The 25,901-nt window shown below is 34.5% G+C and overlaps 1 protein-coding gene across 1 annotated transcript; it reads left to right on the top strand.

Annotated features, from left to right (window-relative positions):
* Positions 1–11,396: 11,396 nt before the first annotated feature.
* On the top strand, positions 11,397–12,195 carry LOC143575358 (uncharacterized). The gene has a single exon (XM_077059759.1). The coding sequence runs from the start codon at positions 11,426–11,428 to the stop codon at positions 12,017–12,019; it is 594 nt and encodes a 197-aa protein (XP_076915874.1). The 5' UTR covers positions 11,397–11,425; the 3' UTR covers positions 12,020–12,195.
* Positions 12,196–25,901: the final 13,706 nt, after the last annotated feature.

Here is a 25,901-nt window from a genome sequence, read left to right as displayed (position 1 = left end):
AGTAAGAAACAAAGTAAGGACAAAAGAAAATGAAGACTAAAGAATGGAAGAAAAATTTAAGACAAGACACAAGAAAGATTCATTCCTAGTTCTCTCCAATCCTAAGAATACCTACAAAGAACAAATCATCTAGTCTATCCTAGTTACTATCAACAATCACAAGAAACATGCATTGGATTGTTTGATCGGAACTAACTAGGTCAAATGAGTGTTGGGTTATACGTTCTTCTTCTAAACTTGATTGTTTTTTCTAGATAGTTGAAGATGCGCTTATGTAGCATCGTGGCCTATACTCAACAGTCAAACACCATATGTGAACACATCCTATAATCACAATCAAGACTAGAGTTTAATAGTTTTATGTTTATTTGATAGCCGGACTAAACTTTGTTAGACTTGAATATTGAAATGCTTGATTATTTTATGTTAGAATATGATTGGTTGTTACATCAATTTTGCCTCCTAAAAACTTGTATTACGGTCTCATTGAATTTCGTTTATTTGTTAATGATAAAAGTTAGGGGTGTGCATGATACCGGAAAAAAAACAAACCAAAATAAAAATAGACGGTTTATGTATATTTTTTTAATCAAACTTATGGTTCGATTTTGGTTTTGCATGCGACAAGAACCGAAAAACCGAACCGAATTTATAGATTTTCATTTTTTTTATTTAAGTAACTTATAAGAATTTAATAAATACGCAAAATGTATAACAACCAACTAGCTATTAATCTAAAACAGGGTTTAGGCCCAACAGATTTTTTTTACTCATAATTTTCAAGCTCGAATGACAAAATTGAACCCAAACTGAATCCAAATATTCAAGCACAAAAAAATAAATTTTCAATTTTAGCCTAAAACCGTCAAACATAGTTTTTTTTCTCATTTTTTTTACTGAAACTATGTGAATTGAATTAAGTCACTTATTACAGAATTTGCGCAACTAGCCCACTAAATCCCGTCCTGGGTTTATCCTTGGCAACCCCTGAAAACTTCATATCAAATATTTGATCACTAATATAGTTTCCCGAATCTTTATTGCCATCAAAACGATAACTTGAATTGTTAATATCTTCATATGGTCTTTATTTAGCTACAATATCGGGTACATGTTTCACTTGTATGTTCTCTAAGCCCGGTTTGGAGTATGGGTTGCACCGCCTTAATAGTGGCTACATGTAGAGGTTGAGTCACAACTAGAAGCAAGGGTAGGGTTAGCCATTAAAACAGAACAATCATTATCTAACTCGTAGTTTGTAAAATTGAGCACAACATCATTGGGATATAAGACATGTGCAACTTTATCATACACTAGTGCAGCTTCAACAACATAATTGAAAGTCCCGAGCCATAAAAATATTACTACTTGGTCGACGGATCTCCGCTACCCATTTACTGTTTGTTCTTTGCCTCACGCTTCTGAAACGACACCTCGGCTTCTCTAGCCTGCCTCTTCCTTCCATACAACCTATTTTCACCCTTGGTGGGTGGTTTATGGGGTTTAGATTTACTGTCATTGGCTTTGCTTTGTTCTATGTGTCACACCCGGCCCTGAACGGCGGAAACAGCCGGGCGCGCGCGAGCGGGGGATTGATAATTAAGCACGGGCCATTGCAAACATTCAAAGTAAGATTTTCATTGCGCATGAAATGTTTAATACAAATACATTACATTGTTTAAAAACATCCAAGTATAAAAACTGTTGAAGATTTCGACGCCATATCCCCTTGCGCGGCGGGAACAACCACGCGCATCGAAGGGATAGAACTAAAATCTTCCAAAAAGCTAGTTTTAGATGTTCAGCGTGAGGTGCTCTAAGTGTGACTCCATGCGCTACCTAGTTATCTCCTGAAAGACACGTAAAAACATTTGAATCAGTATAAACTGAGTGAGTTCACAAGTTTTAGTAACTTGATAAATCGTATCGCGTCATAGTCTTGATAAAAATCATTCTATAACATAATTCTGATAGCATCATTGAAACACATGCTTAGTAAAACATAGTTCTGATAACATAATCTGATAAAATCGTTCCGCGGGTTACGCGCGAACATTTCTGGGAACTGTGCTCGTCTGTGTAAGTGGCGCTGCCACTACGAGCGAAATAAGTAATACTGTCCCGCGGGTTACGCGCGGACACTTCTGAAAAATCGTGCTCGTCTGTGTAAGTGGCGCTGCCACTACGAGCGAATAATACCGTCCCGCGGGTTACGCGCGGACGTTGTGCCGGAAAACAAGGCGCTCGTCTGCGTAAGAGGAGCGACCTCTACGAGCGGGCTCAATCCCATAGTACTGCCCCGTGCTAGGCACTCGTCTGTGTAAGAGGTGCGACCCCTACGAGTGGGTGGATCAAACCAGCAGTCCCTACCCTTAGAGTTCCAATGGTAAAGTGATCACTTACTCGAATTCTAGCGCACATACATCGAAAACCATAGATAACCGTTCGCATTGCTCATCATGAAACATAATTTAAACACATAATCGCTTGCATAGCTTGTAAGTATACCATGATAAAACATTATTTAAGTACGTGTCCCTCGCCCCGAAAACAGTTTAAAAGTAGTGAAAACAGTGAAAATAGGGGCTGTGAGACTCACCTGTGGTTCTTGTTAAGGGATTAATCGAGATTCGGGTTTTCTTGGTGTTGGCCTCGGAATTGAAGGTCTAGTAACAGGATCGGAAATGAAAACAACGGATGCTTGGGAGAGGATTAGTGCAAGTTTGCAGTTCTTTGAAGTGTGTTTTGGGTGATAATTTAGGTTACATATTTATAGGCAAACTCAAGGGAACACAATCCCTTGCTTTAGGGGATTGTAATCTTTTCATATCTAGGTGTAATGTTGATAAAGTATGGAAATTATTATTATTTATTTAAAAGTGGAGTAGTGGATAAAAGATTTTGATTTGATTTGTACAGGACATGCAGGTCTGTGGTTGGTGAGAATAGGGTGGCTGACAGTTGACTTTTCATGTTACAGTATGCTTTTTCAGGTGCTTTTGTCAGTGTACAGTTAAAGAGTAGAAATTTCTGAAACACGCTACTGTTTCCTTTTGGGCGGGAATAATCCTCCTTAAATCTGGAGATTAGGCTAAGTGTTCTGCGCGTATAACTTTGTGCGCATAGCTTTCTGCGTGAAGGACGTTTCTTTGCTGCGGGTAGGTGCGTAACCTTCTCGCAGTTAGGGACATTGAGTTTCATTTGTAGATTCTCCAGGTGGTCTTGGTATTTCAACATAGTGATCAGTCATGTTGAAGTCAATTCCATCTGGGAGCTTCAGACAAACTAGCTCTCAATGTTCCCGCCATGCGGGGAGGTTAGTTCCCTTTCCGCACGCGCATAAACGATTTGGGATGCACCCGCCTTAGCATCATGCGAGACGGTCAACCCAATAGACAACATTAAGTTATGGATACATAAAACCAATACACTCGCGCATGGCGCATATAACATATGCCCACGCTGGTTCTTATCATGGCGCGCTCGCGCAGGGTGCACATAACATGCCCGCGCTGACTAACATAGCGCGCTTCGCGCAGGGCGCACATAACAAATGCACGCGCTGATTAACATAGCGCGCTAGCGCAGGGCGCACATAACAAATGCACGCGCTGATTAACATAGCGCGCTCGCGCAGGGCCCGCATAACAAATGCACGCGCTGATTCTAATATGGCGCGCTCGCGCAAGGCGCATATAACATAATTACCTAATATTTAGGTTGATTACTTGGTTTAAGGGATTGGGAATTTACCGGGTGTCACACTATGTGTTGTGAAATAATTGCAACCACTTTCTTTGTTGCATCTACTATGCTTCTTGTTTTCTTCTTTCTAGAAAGATCCATTGATGCAAAAGTTGTGTCTCCCGACTAATATGACCCATCTCAATATTTCCGTATTAAATTAAAAAAGAAAAATCAACAAAAAAAGAATATAAAATCAAGTAAATTAAACATCATAATTATCACATATTAAAATCAATAAGAAAAAAATAAGCAATAAGGCAACCCAAAACAAACTCATATATGATTAATCTATATATAGACCAATGTCGAATCATACGTTTTGTTAAAATCACAAAGCACTAGGGTTTCACATATCAAGGTTGCTTGATTAGTTGACAATTGTTCTACTTGAATTAAAGTAAATATAAAGCAACAATAAAGCCTTTCAGAGCTTATGAACTTAACACCATATTCTTAAACACTGTAATCTATAAAAGTTTCAGACTGAAAAAAAGAAATATGCTAACATCGAATTAACAATAAAACATGACAAAGTCAAAAGGTCAAACTACGTTGTCTTGGAGTGCACCCAACTCCAACCATCCTCCAATTGAAAAACATCAAACTCACAGTCTGGTGAATCCATAAATGGAATAAAACATGCCACTTAAACCTTTCGATAAACCTAATAAATAGGACACGATGAACATTAAAATTATACCTTAGCACCAAACAAAGGCAATTGCATAAATATCACTTCAACAATTGCGAAATTATATAGTAAAACGTATATACCTTCAACTAAATATCAAAATCACAGACCTGTGAATCACTAGATGAACATAATTGAGAGGCTTAAACTTTCGATAAACCTAATAAACAGGATATGATCAAAATTATCACAATTAGTATCAAACAAACACAATTGCATGAATATCTCTTAAAAAAGTTACAAAATCATAAAATTAAACACATATAGAGTCAAATCAAGCCACAGACTGCGTTTACGATCAGTGGTTGAACAATTTAACACAATAATTAACAACATTCATTCAATTTAACAGAAATTGAACCTTATCAAACAAACGCAGTTGCACGTATATCTCTTCAACAATTATGAAATAATACAGTTAAACACATATCTAACACAGTAATTAACAATATTCCTTCATTTAAACATAAATCGAACCTTATATCGAAGGTGTATGGATGATGTCGATAATCATTACAAGTCCGTCGAAATCATCGAGTAATGGGGTTTGTTGATGGTTGGAGGGCTAGAAGTTGTTGTTTAGTGAGAGTGTTGTAGGTCCTTCAAGTTTGTCCAAGTTACGAAAAATAGAAGTGTATTTTTTTCCTAACAGACACATGTCATACTTTCACATTCATACTCATTTGTATTTGAAGATACACATATCATTCTTCACATATTCCACACACATATATTCATGCAAGCTTATTTAACATTTTTAAAACATTCGCATTCAACACTTTCCATAACCAACCAAGAGTATGTTCATACTCCGCCGTCTATACCTATACCCAAGGCCGTGAGCGCATATAAGGTTCGTAGTCCTTACCTATGTTCACCATTCATGGTAGGTACAAGGTCTGCGATCCTTCCCTATACCAACATACATTAACAATATGTACGTGGTCTACCGTCCTTCCCTCTGTTGACACCTACATCATAGCACGCACGAGGTTCACACCCTCTTATGTTACCACATTACATTTACAACATGTATAAGGTACACAACCGTTCCTATGCTAACATCTAATAGCTACAACACGTATAAGATCCACTTTCCTTATCTAAGCTAACATCTATCATCTATATAACGTATAAGGTCCACAGTCCTTATCTACCCTGACACATTACATGCATAACATGTATGAGGTCCACAGTCCTTACCTATGCTAACACATACCATATCTACGCCAACGAAAGTTAGAGGGATTTGTCATCCTAACTTGCCATGTCTTACATACAACATATATGACTTAACATATGAACATTTTACATTCTATATGCCAACACATACTACTTTTAAATCAATATATAACATCAAACTAACACATTGAGTATGAACACATTCCAAAAAAACATAAACAGAGAAAGGAGCTAGAAACCCATTTGGATGGTTGCATTCTTAATTTTAGTTGTTCCCTTTCTCAAATATGCACGGTTAACTTAATCGAGGGAGATCCAAAAAGGTATGCAATATTTGATGACGACTCCTTTACGTTTTCTTTTGGTCTAGCATAGATCTACACGTTTATGAAGTCGGATCTTGAATTCTTTACTAAAACAAAACTCTTCAAATCTTGAGCTTCATGTGTATGTTTTGAAAGGTGGAATATGAAGAGATTTGTACTATATATATCATGGACCTTTTAAGTCCATTATCTTTTCTTAAGCCCATTCCCTTGTAGCCCAGGGCTATTTAACTTATTTAAATTATAAAGTTCATAAAAATAATTAATAAATCCTTTTATTATTTTTTGAAATTCTGGATGTTACAAGCATCAAACAAACGCAATTGAACGTATATATCTTTAACAATTCCAAAATTATATAGTTAAACACATATTAAACATAGTAAGAAGTCAGCCAACCCCGTTTTGGAACACCACCCTCCGGATTTGAGTGATTTTTCATCACGGAATCTAGGACTGTCGAGCCGGTGTATCACGGGTGACAATGTGTGTTGATTACCGTTGTATTTAAAAAAATAAGTACTAATCTATATATATATATATATATATATATAGATAAATGATCCAATACAATAATCCCTTATCATACAATATGTACGCGAGTTTCTACACCATCGATTTCAAAAAACACGCGACCTTCCACTGCTCCGGCGCTCTAATCCTCTGCTCCCATCAACTCTAATCCACTGCTCCATCGATTCCGTACACCTTCACCGTCACCGTCCAATGATTGCATCCACCGCCACGACCGTCGAGGTACCCTCGTGAACACCATCTTCCTCGTCACGCCTTTTTCACAGGCCAGTTGATAAAATTGACAAATTGAAATTGAAATTGTTGCACTAATTGATCAATTAAACTTTGAAATTGGTACAATTAATCATCAATTTGGAGTTTCAATTGATAAATTTTGAGTTTTGCAGAAACCCAGTTGCAAACGTTCCATATTTTGTTCATGTGATCGAATCAATGATCAAATTAACGGTCGATTGACGATTGTTTGATAATTATGAGATTATATGAAGTGATTTCAGTGTTCAATTTCATGTTTACAGGTGTTTAATTTTTTTTTTGTTAGTTTTAGAAGTTCTGAACACCCAGAACTTTTTAGAACTTCTAAACTTTTTATCAGAACTTCTAAACCTTTTTGAACACCCAGAACTTCTAAACTTTATTAGAACTTCTAAACTTTTTTAAACAACCTGAACTTCTTAGAACGTATTAGAATGTTTAAAGATGTTCATTTTTTTTGAACACCCAGAACATCTGTGAACGTATTAGAACGTTTAAAGATGTTCTTTTTTGGCCAGAACGTTTAAAGGTCTTCAGTTTTGTTTCAGAACGTTTAAACATAATATTTTGAACCCTAATCAGAGCTCGATTGAGTGTGTTATTTCTGCAATTCCATAATCGATTGATGTTTTTGTTAGAACTTCTAAACCTTTTTGTTAGAACTTCTAAAGTTTTGGTACAAAACTTCTAAACTTGAACGTTTAAAGGTGTTCGTTTTTTGTCAGAATGTTTAAATGTACAGTGTCTTCAGTTTTTGTTTAACATCCAAAATAAGTTGCAACTGTAAAATTAAAGGCTCAAATTTGTATGATTAGGCGGAAAATTGAAGAACAAACAACAATTGTTTGTTTAATTGCAAAAAAAATTTACCCATTGTGTTTGAAGTTTATTCGCAGATAACGGACATTTTTTAGGTTTAGATAACTCAATTTATTTTGATGTCAATCTGTAGATTAGTTTGTTATGGATCGACGATTGAATTATATTGATATGGATGGACGTCTGATGAATCAATTGGTGAATTAGATTGTAGAATTAGATTTAGGTTATTTACGATTATGCCACCGCGTAAAAATTAAATCGACGTTTATAAAGCTCACGTACCTAATGTACGATAACTGATTATTGTACAATAACCCACCCGGCCTATATATGTATATATATATATATATCACTTAATTCATTTTCACATGTTTATACTCTTTCTACTCTTCAAATTAAAAAACCATAAAAAAAATTCTATATTTATATACTTCTCCATAAACACCACTCTATAGAGCAATCAAATCTTGTTCCCAAATCGAGAATTATGAGAATACCGCGAACATGGGGCTACGAAGAAGAAGTGGTGTTGACAAATGCTTGGGTCCATGTTTCCGAAGACTCTAAAAAGTTTGTTACGTTGAGTTTTCTCGAGCTCTTAAAACTGAAGTGGTTCTAAAATCAACTCTGTATATATTTACTTTAAATTATTTATATACTTCTTAAACTAGTCAGATGCCCGCACGATGTAGCGGGAAACAACACTTAAAAGGTTGTTGGCGAGCCAAGCCTAGCTCGAGTCGAACATCATACCGAGACGACTCAGCTCTGCTCGAAATTAAAGATAAAATCTTAAACTCGATTTCGCCTGGATTATTTTGATATTTATATAATTTGAGTACTTATAATCATATTTTTGTAAAACATATCAAAAGATAATAATATTTATATAAACATGAGGAGGCAAAGTTGTAACTAACCCTTAAAATAATAAATTTTGTGTAAGTTGAGGTACTATACTTGTAATTAATTTTACTTGTAAAAATAACTTGTACATTCATGCATATATCCATGCATTAATGACTTGTACAATTTAAACCGTTTATCTGTTTTAAAAAAAAATTATATTGCCACGTCAATAATAATAAGCTCGTTAAATGGGTATGTTAAGATTTAGTTTTAATCATATTTTTGTAAAAGATATAACAAGAAAACCAAAAAGAATAAAGTTAGAGTAAAAATTGGTTAACCATAAGGGATGAAAGTTGTAATTATTTTCTTAAATTAACAAAATTTGATTAAAGTTGAGATACCAAACTTGTAATATATTTGTTGAATTCAAATGAACGTGTATTGATTGTGTTTAAAAGACCATTTTGTCCTTTATTACACTTGTACTTTATGCCTTATAAATTGTAAATCCCTTAAAAAAGGTTCTTAATTTACCCTTGTTTGGTATATTATATATAATGGGTAAGAGCACAGTTTTTTTTCCTTTCGAAAATACGTGAAAATGAAATTAAGTCACTTATTATAGAATTTGTGCCACTGGCCCACTAATAACCAGTAACAGACCAGGCCCCAAGGCTTATCACATCTGGCCGGAGCTTATTAGATTATTGGACTAAAGTTGTTGCTCCTTTGTATCTAACCTAACATGTTTTAAGGCTAACAATTGCAATGACCACCAGGGGTCGTCACGAACACCAGATGATTGTTCTTTCTCTCGTTCAATGTGCTCAGTTTTTTCTTGTCTCGATTATCTATGTTTTAGGGTTGTAGATGAACTCTTTATGTGCTTTATTCGAGTTATTTATTGTGTATTAGTTGATCTTGTTTTAGTCTCAATTTGGGTAAACATTCTTGATTTGGGATAATAAAGCTGAGATTCGGTATCTGGTATCTATGATGCATGCTTATCGCGAAAGGTAGAACAGTAACATTATGTTCTAGATCTATAATGCATAAATAGTTAACATTTAGTTCTAGCTGATATCTATTTTTATGACCCATATGCATAACTACTTTCATAACTGATTCTAACTTTATATTTATTATTTATAAATTCTTATCAAATAAGAACATTGGATGAACAATAAAAAGTTCTTTCTTTTCCACAAAAGAAACATAAAGAACCAATAAATCTCTTTTCATTTCCTACCATAATCATACATGTGATCTCTCTCTCTATTTCTTATGTGCTTTAGGGATAGAAGTCATGTGAAGTAGTCATATTCCATAATGGTAATCTGTCCCTTCAACTAGAAAAAAAGATCGAATGCCGTATTCAATAACTAGACGTGTGTATGGCTAGAGCTAACCTTCTCGTGAAAACATTATAAACCACCATAGCCAAGCGACACATATACATAAAATATAAATTTGTAATTTTAATTGCAATTATGATTGTTATAATTACGGTTACGCGGGTTTTATTTATTTACATACTATGAAAAAACCAAAAACTTCCTGTGTTATATATATACCTAGCATCGCCAAAGCCAGCTATAAGGCAGTGTCGGGTAGTTGACGATCCCTGGACCGACCCCGATATGCCTGAATTTTTTTTTAAAGTTATATATATATTTTTGAAAAAAAAAGTATGTATTCTTAATGTTTAACCCCATGCAATTACTAAACTAATTTAAGGCCTATTTTTTTCGCCTTCGGTCCAAAACAATTTTCACGATTTATGGAGACGGCACTGGGCATTACACTCTTGTTGGTCGAAAAATAATCAGTGATGAGGCTTAAAACCAGTACAAAAATAATATTATTGTTGACTCAGTTGCTGTTTGACCTAGTTTGGGGTGAAAAGCCAAAAGCCCATGTAGCTACAATAAGCTGGTTCTCGGCTTAAGGGGTGTTTAATGAGATTGTTAATGACTAGGTTACGGACTTACGGTTATTTATACTTTTTGTTAGTTAATTATTAGTAGAGTTAACATTATGATTAATCAAGTCTAGGGTTATTTATAATATTTTTTCGTTAAGTTGAGTTTTTAGTTTTTGTGTGTTTATCGTTTGAGTTATATCGATGCAATCCTTGATTATTTTTTGGTTAGATAACCTTTGTCTCAACTCTCAAATATTAAATATTAAACACGTATTTACAAATTTAATGCTATCACGGATGAAAGCTAATAGGGACATGGATTAATTACTAGAAGTGAAAACGATTGATGCTCATAAGGAGCTGAACCATTATAGGTTCAATGCACGTTGATCATCATTAGTGAATTCTTTGCTTAAATACATTGCTTACTTCTTAACTTATACCTTTATAGAAAACATACATCAATATAAGATATTGAATAACCAAACAAACATTTTTAGCTTTAAGTAAGTTGAATTCGGATATATTATTAATATTATTTAATTTGAATTTAATAAACATAAGGTTGATAACAAATATCAATTAAAGTCTATATAAATATAACATTTCTGAATATATTAAGAAACTTTTATGTATATAGTTGTAAAAACTAATTAATAAATTTTAATATCTATGGATAGATTTCTTCCATAGGGATCAACCATGCAAGTATAGCTTTAATTTTATCAATTAACCTTGAGAAATATAACTTATTTAAAACTGTGTATAGTCAATCACAGCTCAACTAATTAATCACATATTTTACTAAACAATACTAAACAACTTGGCTGCCTCCATATGATTAGACGACCCTAGACAAAGGGTCATTATTTTATAACTGTTGGTTCACACCAGAAACCTAAAAGGTAAGATACTTTTTTGTCCACGTCCTTTTAGTTTGAGTGAATGAACAAAAGTCATCCACATACATTTAACAAGGACTAGAATCCAGTAGATGAAATCACACACTATATAGTAAATGACCCAACTCACAACATATCAAAACATCACATTATTCACACATCAACATATTCACATATCTTCTTAATTATGGCTCCAGATAGAGATACTCTTATGGCTTCCTACAATGCTAAAAACAACTCAACCAATCTCCAAAAGCCCTCAAGGTTATCAATGGACACGTTACAACGAACCATATCTGATATATCGTTTGAGTTAAGCAAAGAAGTGGATGCTGTTGCTGATCAGCTAAAGCTCCCCCCTATTTCGGAAGTTGAAGACGCAAAGTGCGAGTGTTGTGGGATGTCCGAGGAGTGTACACCCGAGTACATTGCAAAAGTGCGCGATAAGTTTTTAGGAAAACTAATTTGTGGGTTGTGTTCGGAGGCGGTGAAGGAAGAGATGGAGAAAAGTGGAGGAAAGATAGAGGAAGCATTGAATGAGCATACTAGGGTTTGTGTGAGGTTTAATCGGTTTGACCGACCCAACCCGGTGTTGTTCCAAGCCGCCGCCATGAAGGAGATATTGAAAAAAAGTGCAAGGTTAGATGGAACTAGGGGCAAGTCTCTTAGCCCTAGAGATCATAAGAGAGGTTTTGGTATGAACAAGGGTGGTCTTGCAAGGAGTTCAAGTTGCATACCTTCCATTACAAAAGAAATGGCCGACCGAGAGGTCGTCAATTAAGAAAATGTCACGTTTCTGATGACGAGTTCTCATGGTTAACTTAAAAAACATTTCCGCAAGTGATGGCTAGAAAATCCCTATTAGTGTACATACTATAAGTTGTTTCTTAGATGTTAACTTGAAAATAAACTCTCATAAATCAGCCGAGATGTATATAGTGAGAATCTACGTGTGACATGCTACCTTCAGTGTTTTTAAATGTTCATGACTGTATATTAGTTACTTAGTTATCTACTTATCTCTGTGAAATCATCTCAAATTTGCAGCTTTCAGTTGAATTTATGAGTTTTTGTTTACATAAAACATGGATTATGTATATTTGAGCATGAATGGAATTTAAATATTACCAGCATTACTGCAAGAACAGTATAATATAATTTAGATAAATAACTATAACAATATAATATAATGACCATACATACATCTCCAAATTAAGCATGAATTACTTTTCAGTTTAATTCCTTACAATTTACAATTATGTCTTCACCCATTTTAGTGTTATGGTCTCGACTCTCGAAGATCTTATAAATAAGCCCATGTAATGTGGTTAATGAACCCATTTGATCCGACCACCATGACATTAGTTCTAATATTATTTTTTTAAAGTTATATATTAACTTTAGTTTAAGTGAGTTTGTAGGTCCCAAAACGACCACTCGAATGGTTTTTCTCTTGACACGGTTTTTGAGACGGGTGCGGTAAATTAAACGACTGAACATAGATAATATAAGATAAGATATAAGCGAACGATCTCGTTGTCGGTTAAAAGGTTCTAACATAAACAAAGAAGCGACCCACCCAAGGTGAGCTTCCCTTGGGTGGATGATTTACACCTTACAACACACACTAAAATGAAATACATAATGCTCTATTTATAGCCAAACAACTAGCATTTTAGAAGCTTTCACCCATTGAAGCTAAACGTGCTTCCCGAAGCTCTCGTTTCGTGTTCGGTTTCCTCGTTGACTTAAATTATTCACTTGACCATAAAATAGATACTGAGTTTCGTAATTTGATATCGCAAGTCACAAATATTAGCCTTACAGAGTTGGCTCAACAAGCGACGAAATAGCTTTGAGCCTGAGCTGAAGCATGGTGAGGCATCATAATTATCATGAAAATTCCATAGCATCCACACAAAGGAAGGATCAGTCATCCCACAAAGAAAATCCCCAAGCGCTCCACATAGTCGTCTTCAAGAATCTCTAAAAATCAAGGACATGGTGCTAGTAAAGAATGAGCCTCTAAAATATAAACTCATTAACAAAACAAAAGTATGGTAGCAAAATAGTTAAATGTAAATACTTAAACGAATCTTAAAGTTAAACTAGCCTTTTTGGTTTTAAATCAAAATGTGTTTTTTATTTAAATATATTAAAAGAAATAATATAAGTATTCACACGAGGTCTAATAAGAATTATACTTATGCCATAGGTCCTACTAATGAAAATAATGAAAATGAAAAAAGTACCGGGCCTTTATCAATTTTAGCTTAGATTTAATATTAAACCTGTAATTGGTGGGGTCTAAACTTAACAAATGAAGAAAATAAATGGGACGCAAAAGATTTGAAAATGCGCAAGTTATAGTTATGTTATTTGGTAGAAGGAAGTGTTACAAGTTAAGTCACATTAATGTTATTAAATCATAAGGATTTGTATATTCCTCTCTTAGGACCATTGAAGATCTTGTTGTTCGTCTTCGTATTGAAGAAGATAATAAAATTGCTCTAAAAAGAATTGACAGTCCCGGAACAATAAAGGCCAATGTTGTTGAATATGGCCAATCTTCAAAGGGTAAAAATGGGGGAAAGAAAAATCATGGGAAAGGCTTCAACCTTGGTCCGAAGGGGGGAGTTGGGAAGAAAAAGAAGTTCCAAGGAACTTGTTACAATTGTGGAAAGCAAGGTCACAGGGCCAATGAATGCAAGCTTTCATAGAAAGAAAATGCTCGACAAGTTAACATGGTTCGTGAGGTTGAGAACCTTGTTGCGGTGGTCACGGATCTCTCGATTATGGTCACCGAAGTTAACTTGGTTGGACAAAATAACAAAGATTGGTGGGTCGATACGGGGGCTACCCGTCATGTATGCTTTGACAAAAGTCTCTTTAGCACTTTCAAAGAGGTGACTAATGGAGAAAAAGTGTTTATGGGAAACTACGCTACGGCCGAAGTCAAAGGTGAGGGGAATGTGGTTTTGAAGATGACTTCGGGAAAGGAACTTACTTTGTCAAATGTGTTGTATGTTCCCGAAATTCGTAAGAATCTTGTGTCGGGGTGGCAGTTGAACAAGTTTGGGTTTAAAATGGTGATTGAGTGTGATAAGGTCGTGTTGACCAAAAATGGTGTGTATGTTGGTAAGGGCTATGCCCTTAATGGTATGTTCAAGTTGAATGTAACAGTGTTTAACAATATGAATGAGAATGCTACTAGTTCTGCTTATATGCTTGAGTCTTCTAATGTTTGGCATGGTAGAGTAGGTCACGTTAATTTTAATTCCATTCGACGTTTGATTAAACTTAAATGCATATCAACATTCGATATCGACTCAAATAATAAATGTGAAACTTGCGTCGAAGCAAAACAAACGAGATCGTCTTTCAAAAAGATTGAACGATTTACCGAACCCCTCGAGATGATTCACACCGATGTGTGTAATCTAAAAGTAATTCTTACTCATGGTGGGAACAAGTACTTCATAACGTTCATTGATGATAGTACAAGATATTGCTATGTTTACTTACTTAAGAGTAAGGACGAGGCTATTGATAAGTTTATCTTATTTAAACCGAAGTTGAGAATCAACTAAATCGAAAAATTAAAAGAGTAAGGAGTGACCGAGGAGGTGAATATGTTTCACCTTTTATTGACTTGTGTGAAAAAGAATGAATCATACATGAAGTCACGCCTCCTTACTCCCCTTAATCAAATGGCATAGCAGAACGTAAGAACCGAACCTTAAAAGAAATGATGAATGCCATGATGATAAGTTCTGGGGTAAGCCAGGACATGTGGGGGGAAGCAATCTTATCAGCTAATTATGTCTTAAACATGATACCGAATAAGAAGAAAGATTTAACTCTATATGAGTTATGGACGAGAATTAAACCACCGTATAAATACTTGCGAGTGTGGGGGTGCCTAGCCAAGGTAGTGGTGACTCCACCAAAACGCCTACTAATAGGACCCAAAACCGTGGATTGCGTATTTATAGGATATACCCTTCCCGGTGGTGCATATCGATTTCTTGTGCATGATTCCAAGAATCTCGGAATAAACAATGGCACCATAATAGAAGAAAATGATGCATCATGGTTTGAATATAAGTTCCCATAATTGGATAAAGGAAAACCGAGCTATTCTAGACCGGTTGAGGAAAGTATTCAAAACGAGGGTACTGGAGATGAACCTCGGGAACAATCTGAGACAGAAGAGGTTGAAATCTAGAAAAAGTAAACGGCAAAGGACTGAAAAATCCTTCGGCCCTGATTTCCTTACCTACATGGTAGAAGAGGAACCTCAAACGTATTAACAGGCGGTGAACTCCGCTGAAGGACCTCAGTGGAGGGAGGCCATCAAATGTGAGTAGATTCTATCTTACAAAATCATACTTGGGAACTAGTGGATCTTCCTCAAGGGTGTAAACCACTAGGATATCGATGGATCTTCAAGAAGAAGATGAAACATGATGGCACCATCGATAAGTATAAGGAAAGGTTGGTGATCAAAGGATATAAACAACGAGAAGGTTTAGACTACTTTGATACATATTCGCCGGTTACGCGAATAACATCTATAAGGTTGGTGCTTGCCATTGCCGCCATTAGAAACTTGGAAGTTCACCAAATGGATGTAAAAACAGCTTTCTCGAATGGAAATCTAGAGGAAGAGATTTACATGGAACAACCCGAAAGCTTCATAGCCGTTGGGCAAGAAAAGAAAGTATGTAAACTTGTGAAATCCTTGTATGGATTGAAACAAGCTCCTAAACAGTGGCACCAAAAGTTTGATCATGTCATGCTTGATGCTGGGTTTAAAATCAATGAATGTGACAAATGTGTGTACGTGAAGGACACATCCGATGGATATGTCATTTTGTGTTTATACGTAGATGATATGCTCATTGCTGGAAGTGATGAAAAAATCATAACGTCCACTAAGAACATGTTAAAAGCAAGATTTTACATGAAAGACATGGGTTTGGCGGATGTGATTTTGGGAGTTAAAATCACACGAACCCAAAATGGACTTGTTTTAAGTCAATCCCATTACGTGAGTAAAATTCTTGAGAAGTTTAATGCGAATGACTCTAATGTAGCTAGAACTCCCATTGACATGAGTCAACATCTAGCTAAGAATAGAGGTGAACCCGTTAACCAGTTGGAATACTCAAGAATTATTGGCAGCTTGATGTATCTTATGAGTTGCACTAGACCCGACTTAGCATATGCTGTGAGAAAGCTAAGTAGATACACAAGCAACCCAAGTTCAAGTCATTGGAACTGTGTGATTCGGTTGCTTCGGTACCTAAGATACACTAGAGAATACAAGTTACATTATAACAGATATCCTGTAGTTGTCAAAGGACATTGTGATGCAAATTGGATATCTGACACGAATGATCCAGGGCAACAAGTGGGTATGTATTCACACTTGGAGGTGCTGCTATATCGTGGAAATCGTCTAAACAAACGGTTATAGCTAGATCCACGATGGAATCAGAATTCATCTCCCTAGATAAAGCGGGCGAAGAGGCAGAATGGTTACGCCAAGTTGTTGAGGATATACCAGATGGCCCAAGCTGGCATCGGCCATCTGTATACATTGTGATAGCCAATCGGCAATTCGCAGAGCTCATAGCACAATGTATAATGGTAAGAATAGACATATTAGACGTAGACATAATACGGTACGACAACTAATATCTACTGGAATTATCACTGTTGACTACGTGAAGTCAAAGGATAATATTGCGGATCCGCTAACATAAGGCCTAAGTAGAGAGTTAGTTCAGAAGTCGTCCATGGAAATGGGACCGAAGCCCTTGAAAAATTAAAGTTCATGCGAAGGAAACCTAACTCAACAGACTGGAGATCCCAAGAGTTGAGTTCAATAGGAAAACCTACTTGTATGAATTAGTGCGGTCACTATGGGGGGGATAACCCTACAACTTTAAAAGGGAGTTTACCACATGGCATGGTAACCTTCCTAGTCCATTCCTAAAAGTGACAAGTGTGAGGCTAAGCATATGGCTTTTAATGATTCGACCAAGGTAGTCATACATGGTGAATCACCGATGTGAGAGAGAAGTGGGGTCGCTTCAAAAGGTGTTGTTGGGCACAATATTTAATAGCTCTTGCAGAACCAGACGCATGTTCATGACCATAACGAACATAACTATGAGGACTTGACTTTGTCAGGGAAAGTCTTGTGTGAAGTATATTGCCGTCTACACAAACGGCAGACGAGTTCAAAGACATCACTGTCTACTCAGAGCCAGTGGGCTAAGTATGTTTCATAAGCAAAGGTTCAAAGGATAACACCTACATATTGTATGCAAGATTCAACTGTTGAAATCTAATCGGAATAATGTTGTTGTTTCGACCTCCATTCATGTGGGGGATTGTTGGAAGTTTTAAGTGTGAATGAAGGAAGTGGTAAAGGTTTGTCCCACATCGGTTTGGGAACAAAATAATGAATGGTTTATAAGGTGAAGCCCTTACACCCATTTGAATTCTTTATGACATGTTTTACCATAAGTTCTACGCGCGCGCAGGGGGGGTGCAAATTTGGGGTTCTGGACTAGAAATTCATCGAACTCGTGCGTGCCCGCACGTCCCGCGGACACGAATGCAACTCTGAAAACCCGAGCCCGCTTCAGACGATTTTTTGAATTCGGTTTTGAAATTCAAAATATGGTGGTCTAGTCAATACCATTAATAATCATAATGATTATTGTGTTTCAGTTTCAATTCTTTTTGTTAATGGTCATTAGATGAGTGTTATTATTATTTAAGATTCTTTAATGGTCATAACTAAGAGTTGATTATATGGTTATGACTCTTGCCTATAAATACCATGGCATTCTTCATTTGTAGACACACCAAAAAAAAATCACAACACACTTCATCTTCTTCCTATTGCAGCAACAAAATTATTTTCGTTTACATTTCAGGCAAGTGTCCGAGTCCGGCAGAGCACCAAGTCTGTTTCGAACCGGAGTACCCTGGGAACAGACCGAGAATCTGTTTAAGGGAATTATGTTAAACACAAGCCCGGTTTTACTGCATTGTTTATTTTCGTTTAATTTTCTGGAATTTATAATACAAGTTTTCCAACAAATAGCTAGGTTGTAAAGTGTTTTGAACGTTAAATACCTGCTAAATTAATAGCTTGGGAAATAATATTTCCCCGAGTTGGATCAATTTGTATATCCAAATAATGTGCGGATCATTTGGTTTGTGCAACATTTATGATAAACTTTTCGTAACACCCAGAATTTGGATCAAAATTATATACAAGCGTTTTGATATTACTGAAAACATTCTTCTAGATGTTAGGTGCGTTTAACGCACCTAACACTTTTTTCTACTTCGTTGTGCGTCATGAGCCAATGAATATCTAATGTAATATATTTGTTGAGAGACTCGATATTTTTGGTTTTTTCATGATTTAATTTGTAGTACTCCATCTATCGTAGTTCAAAAAAGAATTGTTGGTTTATTTGCAAAACAAATGTTCTTTCTTTTTTTTTACAAAATAATTAAAATTGTTAATCAGGATTCCAAAGAGCGAAAATATATAACTAGCTTCAGCTTTATGAAAAATTGTGATTGTGAGATTGAATTTTAGGAAAATTACAAAAATAGACAAGTTTAACCAATAATTTATTAAAATAGACATGTTTATTTAGCCTACATCTCTCCAATAATTGGTTTTTTAACCAATAAACAGCTGACACGTCACCGAAGCCGGCTAAGGCGGCTAAGCCTTAGCCTCCACTTTATGGGCACATAATTTTATAAAAAGTAAACTGGTCCCATCTTTAACCAATAAAAATTCGACACGTGTCAAAGGCGGCTAAACTTAGCCTACATCTATGGTTATTTAGCCGGCATCTTTGACTCTTAGCCGGCTTCGGGATACGTGTCTATTTAGTTAGCCGGCTCCAAATATTCCTTCTTAGCCGGCTCCAACTTGGCTTGTAGGCTAAGGCTTCACTTAGCCCCCTTCAATTTTTTCATTTAGCCGTATAATTTTAGCCGCCAAAATTGAATATTTTACCAACCTTATTAAATATTTAGCCGGCTTCACTTAGCCGTTTTCTTAGCCGGTGTAAATTTAGCCGCCAAAATTGAATATTTTACCAACTTACCAACTCTATTAAATATTTGGCCGGCTTCACTTAGTCGTCTTCTTAGCCAATGTAAATTTAGCTCCCAAAATTAAATATTTTTAACCTACCCACTTAATTATTTAGCCGGCTATGCTTAGCCGCCAATTTTTTTTCTCCTAGTCGTCATGTTTTAGCCATCAGCAATAAATACATTACCTACCCAAATTTAATTTTTCACCAACCATTTTTATAAAACTATACAACCATATTCCATACATATTATAAAACCATCTTCACTCTCTCAAAAGATACTCATTTTTTAAAAAAATATGTTTGTTAACGTCGTCCTTTACTCATATCAGATTGTAGGATTTACTTAGCCGAGTTTTTTTTGAATGAATTAACTTGGCTTATTTTTATGTATGTAGATACTAACAAAAAAGTAATACATGGAAATGTTCATTTTATTAAAATGGTCAGTAAATGCCTCAGAATGTTTCTTCAACGGAGGCTAAGGCTAAGTGAAGCCGGCTAAATATTTAATAGAGTTGGTAATTTGGTAAAATATTCAATTTTGGCGGCTAAATTTACACCGGCTAAGAAAACGGCTAAGTGAAGCCGGCTAAATATTTAATAAGGTTGGTAAAATATTCAATTTTGGCGGCTAAAATTAGACGGCTAAATGAAAAAATTGAAGGCGGCTAAGTGAAGCCTTAGCCTACAAGCCGAGTTGGAGCCGGCTAAGAAGGAATATTTGGAGCCGGCTAACTAAATAGACACGTATTCCGAAGCCGGCTAAGTGTCAAAGATGCCGGCTAAATAACCATAGATGTAGGCTAAGTTTAGCCGCCTTTGACACGTGTCGAATTTTATTGGTAAAAGGTGGGACCCCTTTACTTTTTATAAAATTCCGTGTCCATAAAGTGGATGCTAAGGCTTAGCCGCCTTAGCCAGCTTCGGTGACGTGTCAGTTATTTATCGGTTAAAAAACCAATGATTGGAGAGATGTAGGCCAAATAGACATGCCTATTTTGGTAAATTATTGGTCAAACTTGTCTATTTCTGTAATTTTCCCTTAAATTTTTGGTTAAATAAGAGTTGTAATAAACTTTTATAGAGACCCGTAAAGTGGGTTTATTAGGCTTCAAGAAACAACAAGAATATGATTACAATTTATTAAAAAACAATCATAAATATAAGAAACTTAAACAATAAGGAAATTAAATATTATATAAACTTAATTAATTACTTTGCTTGCAAAAATATGTCTTTTGTATCACAATTAAGAAGTTAAGCATGAATAATATTATGATTGTATGATCACATTCGAAGAAACAAATTAATAAAAACTAGAAAGTAACTGTAAGAAACATACTAACAAATGTATGTTTGCATACTTAATTAGCTAGTCTTAAATTTAACACGAAAAACAATCCATGTTGAGTTGAATTATAGCCTAAACTAGACAAATTAACAACCATCATCAAGCTACACTATCCTTATAGTTTAAGCATCAAAATGATCTAACCAAATATCATATCCGAATTAATAAAATATTTAGAAAAAAACATTTGGGCACCGACATTCCAACTTTTATATAAATATATATATATATATATATATATATATATATATATATATATATAATGATGTAATTATTTTGATTCAAGATATATATAAGTCACAATAGTGAGTTTTGAAATACATGTCCAATCCAGTAATTAACTTACCAATAAACAACACATTAAATTACAGTACAACTAATTAATTAGTTGAACACATAAAACTATTGATAAACACGAAATTTTTTATTTTAGTATGTTTGCTTAGCCCTTAGGTCTTCTATGTTTCTGTTTCATTCATAATTTATCATTAGGTTCGTGCATATTAATTATATATCATCGGCTAATTCTTGAGAGTTGGAATGCAGCTAAAACTTCGATACATACTTAACTTTGGGGAATTCCTCACCATTCTATTTTCAAGGCTTCGCTTTGTTACGTTCTTCAGTGCCCATGTTAACGTGAGCTTCGTGTTGATTCTAGCAGTTATGTTGAAGTTTTGACAAATTTCATTATGAGAGCTGAGTGCTTCTTCCATGGTTTTTGCAGGGTTCTTTGATAAATATTTTTTAATAGCTTCAGAGCATAGGCCACAAACCCATGATCCTCCATGATTGTTCTTAACTACAACTATGTAGTTGTTGGTGCAATCCTCCTTTTGGCCACAACAATGACACACTGCTTGAAACACTTCATCATCATTTATTTTGGTTATGACATCCAAGTCCTTCCTCATCTTTTCTATTTCGTTTGAGATGTCTGACATCGCTTTGTGAAGATTGCGCGAGTTCTTAAGAAAAAAACAGAAGTTACTTGAAAAACCTTGCAAAATGTTGTGTTATTGATAACTATTTATAGTAATATATATAATGCAAATAATTAAAAAGGAGCTAGAACAAATCAAATCATTTTTTTAATCATGGTAAAGAATATTATACGATAAACGCTAACTAATTATATAGTTTCTCTAAAGTATATACCGCTAATAGTTACACCATTCATTAGCTCAAATCCATAAGTTACAACACCTTGGCTAATAGAGGATGCCAGAAACAACTGATCTAACTTTTTCTCAATTTAACATGCAAAATCATTTGCACTTCATGCACAATATCTAGCATACGGCCATGGATGAAGGAATTGAACGTTTGATGTACGTACCATGAAATGCAGTAACTGATTTACTCGATGTCAGTGGTTTCGTTGTTTATCTGTGGCTGCCTTATTACAAATGGAACCTGAAAATGGTGCATGGCAACAAATATGGTTGCATATAAATATACAAAAATAGTATCTTTCAAAAGATATCCAATTACATATCATAAAATATCTTTGGAACTTTAATTAATGTCTACTCTATAGTCTATACCCCTATATATGAAATATTGCTCTATATCCTAGTTCAGTTTAATTAGGTACTGCAATGCACATCCATTTTATGCGTATCCAATATTTTCTGTTTATTATCTGTTTTTTGTTGAGTACGTGCTGTCATGACAAAGGAGTATCATTTACAGTCCTGTTTGTCGATAATTTACTGACTGAAATATGGCCCGGATAACTCTTTCGTTTTGTTTAATAGTGTATTTTATTAGAAGGTTTTAGTCCTTGTTGATGTCAATCCAAACCTTGGAAGTTGGAACTGAGAGGCCTGTGTTAAAGTTAAGACAACAAGCAAGTCAGCAGCCGAAATATACATATTAATTTGTCATGTATGTTCATAGATGTTACTTTTGATATATTTTTATCATGTTTCAACTAATAATATATTATTGGTGACTCAATACATTTTGGGTTGTTATGTGGATTTTAAAGAAAATATAAAGCAATTTATTTTGACAACCTCTCATAACTTAGGTTGATTCCACAACCTAGGTTGCAACCTCCTTTCTCTTTTCTAACAACTTATGAATTATATAATTTGATTTTTGTTCAATAATTTATTAATTTATAACATTTATCATTCCAAAAAATATATATAAACACAATTTTTTTAGTTTTTTCTTTTTACAACATTTTGATATAAAATTTATAAAAAATGCAACTTAAAAAAACATATTTTTTTTATTATGGTTTTGAGATAAAACTATTGGTTTGTAAACATACTATTTAAAAAAAGTTATATATTTTTAATAATCACAAAGCATATTTGTCTAATAAAAAAGTTGGATTAAGTTTGCTTTGAATGAAAGTGAAAATTTAGATTGTGTTAAGTTGTATATGTAGAAAAGCGAGAAGATATTTTTTTTTATTGAAAGGTTAGATTGATTGTATTGTGAATAAAGATAGTCTTAAGACAAGTCAAGCAGAGATTTATGAATATACACAAGAAATTTTATATGGGTGAATGTGTAACTTAGTCTTTGTAAATTACTAAATGTATTGTTGATTCCTTCTTAACTTATACTATTTTAACTATGCATGCATGCACGCTTTTAATTTTGGGAAAATTACAGAAATAGACAAGTTTGACCAATAATTTATCAAAATAGACATGTCTATTTAGTCTACATCTCTCTAATAATTAGTTTTTTTAACCAATAAACAACTGACAAGTTACCGAAGCCGGCTAAGGCAGCTAAGCCTTAGCCCTTCCACTTTATGGTCACAGAATTTTATAAAAAGTAAACGGGTCCCACCTTTAACCAATAAAAAATCGACACGTGTCAAAGGTGGCTAAACTTAGCCTACATCTATGGTTATTTAGCCGGCATCTTTGACTCTTAGCCGGCTTCGAGATACGTGGCTATTTAGTTAGCCGGCTCCAAATATTCCTTCATAGACGGCTCCAACTCGGCTTATAGGCTAAGGCTTCACTTAGCCGCCTTCAATTTTTTCATTTAGCCGTCTAATTTTAGCCGCCAAAATTGAATATTTTACCAAACCTTATTAAATATTTAGCCGGCTTCACTTAACTGTCTTCTTAGCCGGCTTCACTTAGCCGTCTTCTTAGCCGGTGTAAATTTAGCCGTCAAAATTGAATATTTTACCAACCTTACCAACTCTATTAAATATTTAGCCGGCTTCACTTAGACGTCTTCTTAGCCGGTGTAAATTTTACCCGCAAAATTAAAATTAAATATAATAATAAGAAACTCAATTAAAATTATTTTTAGTATGCTTTGTTATTATTATGTTTCTTAAATTTTATTATTAATTAACATTTTCGTGTATTACTCTTTTGTTATTATTTTGTTAGTATCTACATACATAAAAATAATTTTAATAAAAATAAACCAAGTTAATTCATTCATAAAAGACTAGGCTAAGTAAAGCCTACAATCTGATTTGAGTAAACGATGACGTTAATATCATTCACTAGTTGATTCAATACTTGGAGACGTTATAGAAATTTCAAAAGTCACTTTCATATTTAATTATTCTTTACATATAAATGAATATAAAAATGGTAGGAGGTGAAATAATAATTTTAGAGGAAATTAAAAAATTTATTTAATAGTCATTAATGGAGCAAGATTTAGAAGATGAAAAAGTAATATTAAATATAATAGTTATTAAAAGATGAATGTAATTAATATAAATTATAGTTTTAACAATAATATTTCCATAATTTATGTTTTTGCATGTGCCCTTGTTAAAAAATTCCTATAAAAGTATACATATTTATAAATATTTTGTTTTACAAATACATACATTACATACTTCTTTTAATTTATTTTTATAGAACTAATAACTTTGTTTAAAACATCAAATTGTTTAAAAATGATTATATAGAATTGGCTTACCAAAAAAAAAAAACTTTAATTCTCTGAAATTTAGGTATATAAACTCATTACGCAAAGAGCCTTAGTTATATAACTGAATAATTGATTAAACATAAAATGACTCAAGTAAATTTGGATTAGGGCTGTTCACGAGCCGAGCGAGCTTCTGCTCGAACTCGTCTCGAATTGAAATCAATCGGTTCGAATTTAAGTAAACGAGCGAAGAAACGGTGCTCGAACTCGGCTCGAATTGAAACGAGCGGCTCGTTATCGCTCAGACTGGAATGAAGAAAAGTTTAGGATGGAGATCGGCCGCGTGAAATTTCGGCAAGCGATTATGATTCCCCGATTCAGAGACGTGCGGCGTGAAGTGGATAGAGAGGAGTGAAGCCGTGGAATCGACTGAGACGGATGAATAGAGAGGATGATGGGGCGGCGTTGATTGTGATGGTGTGGCCTTGAATGCAGAGAGCGGCGCTTAAGTTGTGAGATTTACTTATTTAGGGTTTGTTATTATTAACCACTGCATCTTTATCTACTACTTGTATACCATATATAATTATATTTAAATATTATTCTTAAATATTATTCCAATATCAATATTAAAGATACTTATAAAACTAATTACTTTTTTGTACAAGTATAATTATACGTGTATATATTATTATATAATAATTATATATATATATATATAATAAAACAAACTAAAAATATTCGAGCCGAACCGAGCGGACCCTTACTCGTTGCTTGGCTCGTTTACAAACCGAACCGAGCAGAGCGGCTCGTTTACATTCGAGCGAAAAACGAGCGAGCAATTTCAATTAAGTGACAAATTGCATGTGATTTCTAGTCAACGATCACATTGTTTGTAATAATTATAACGCTTTTTACATCTTTGTAAAGGTTCCGTTGAAAATAGGCGATCATGCTGATTTAAACATTGTTATCTGATCTAGGAAAGTCACCTTTATAATCATGCATATATCGTTAGTAAAAGTGTTCTAATATGCATAGTTACCTTCGGAAAGCTCACACATAACAAAAAAGCAATGACAAATTGCACGTATGGAACCCAAATTTCAATTCTATAAAATATATATGAAAAACTGGGCGTTCCAATGGATGTTATTCATTTCATGTCTAGAAACTCGGAAAAACATCCTCGTATTTAGGAGCATAGGTGCAATTTGGAAATTAGGATATAGTGGATTCATGACTCTTAATAGAGTAATATAACCCCACCAATTATTTGGAAATTA

The sequence above is a fragment of the Bidens hawaiensis genome, unplaced genomic scaffold (genome assembly GCF_021521415.1).
Source record: "Bidens hawaiensis isolate Kalapana, Puna unplaced genomic scaffold, B.hawaiensis_p1.1 tig00027341_1, whole genome shotgun sequence".
NCBI lineage: Eukaryota > Viridiplantae > Streptophyta > Magnoliopsida > Asterales > Asteraceae > Bidens > Bidens hawaiensis.
The sequence above is the reverse complement of the archived record's forward strand: the minus strand, read 5'-3'. Positions and strand labels throughout refer to the sequence as shown.

Coding starts and splice junctions, on each gene's coding strand:
- LOC143575358 (XM_077059759.1), top strand. CDS start 11,426: ATGGCTCCAGATAGAGATACTCTTATGGCTTCCTACAATGCTAAAAAC.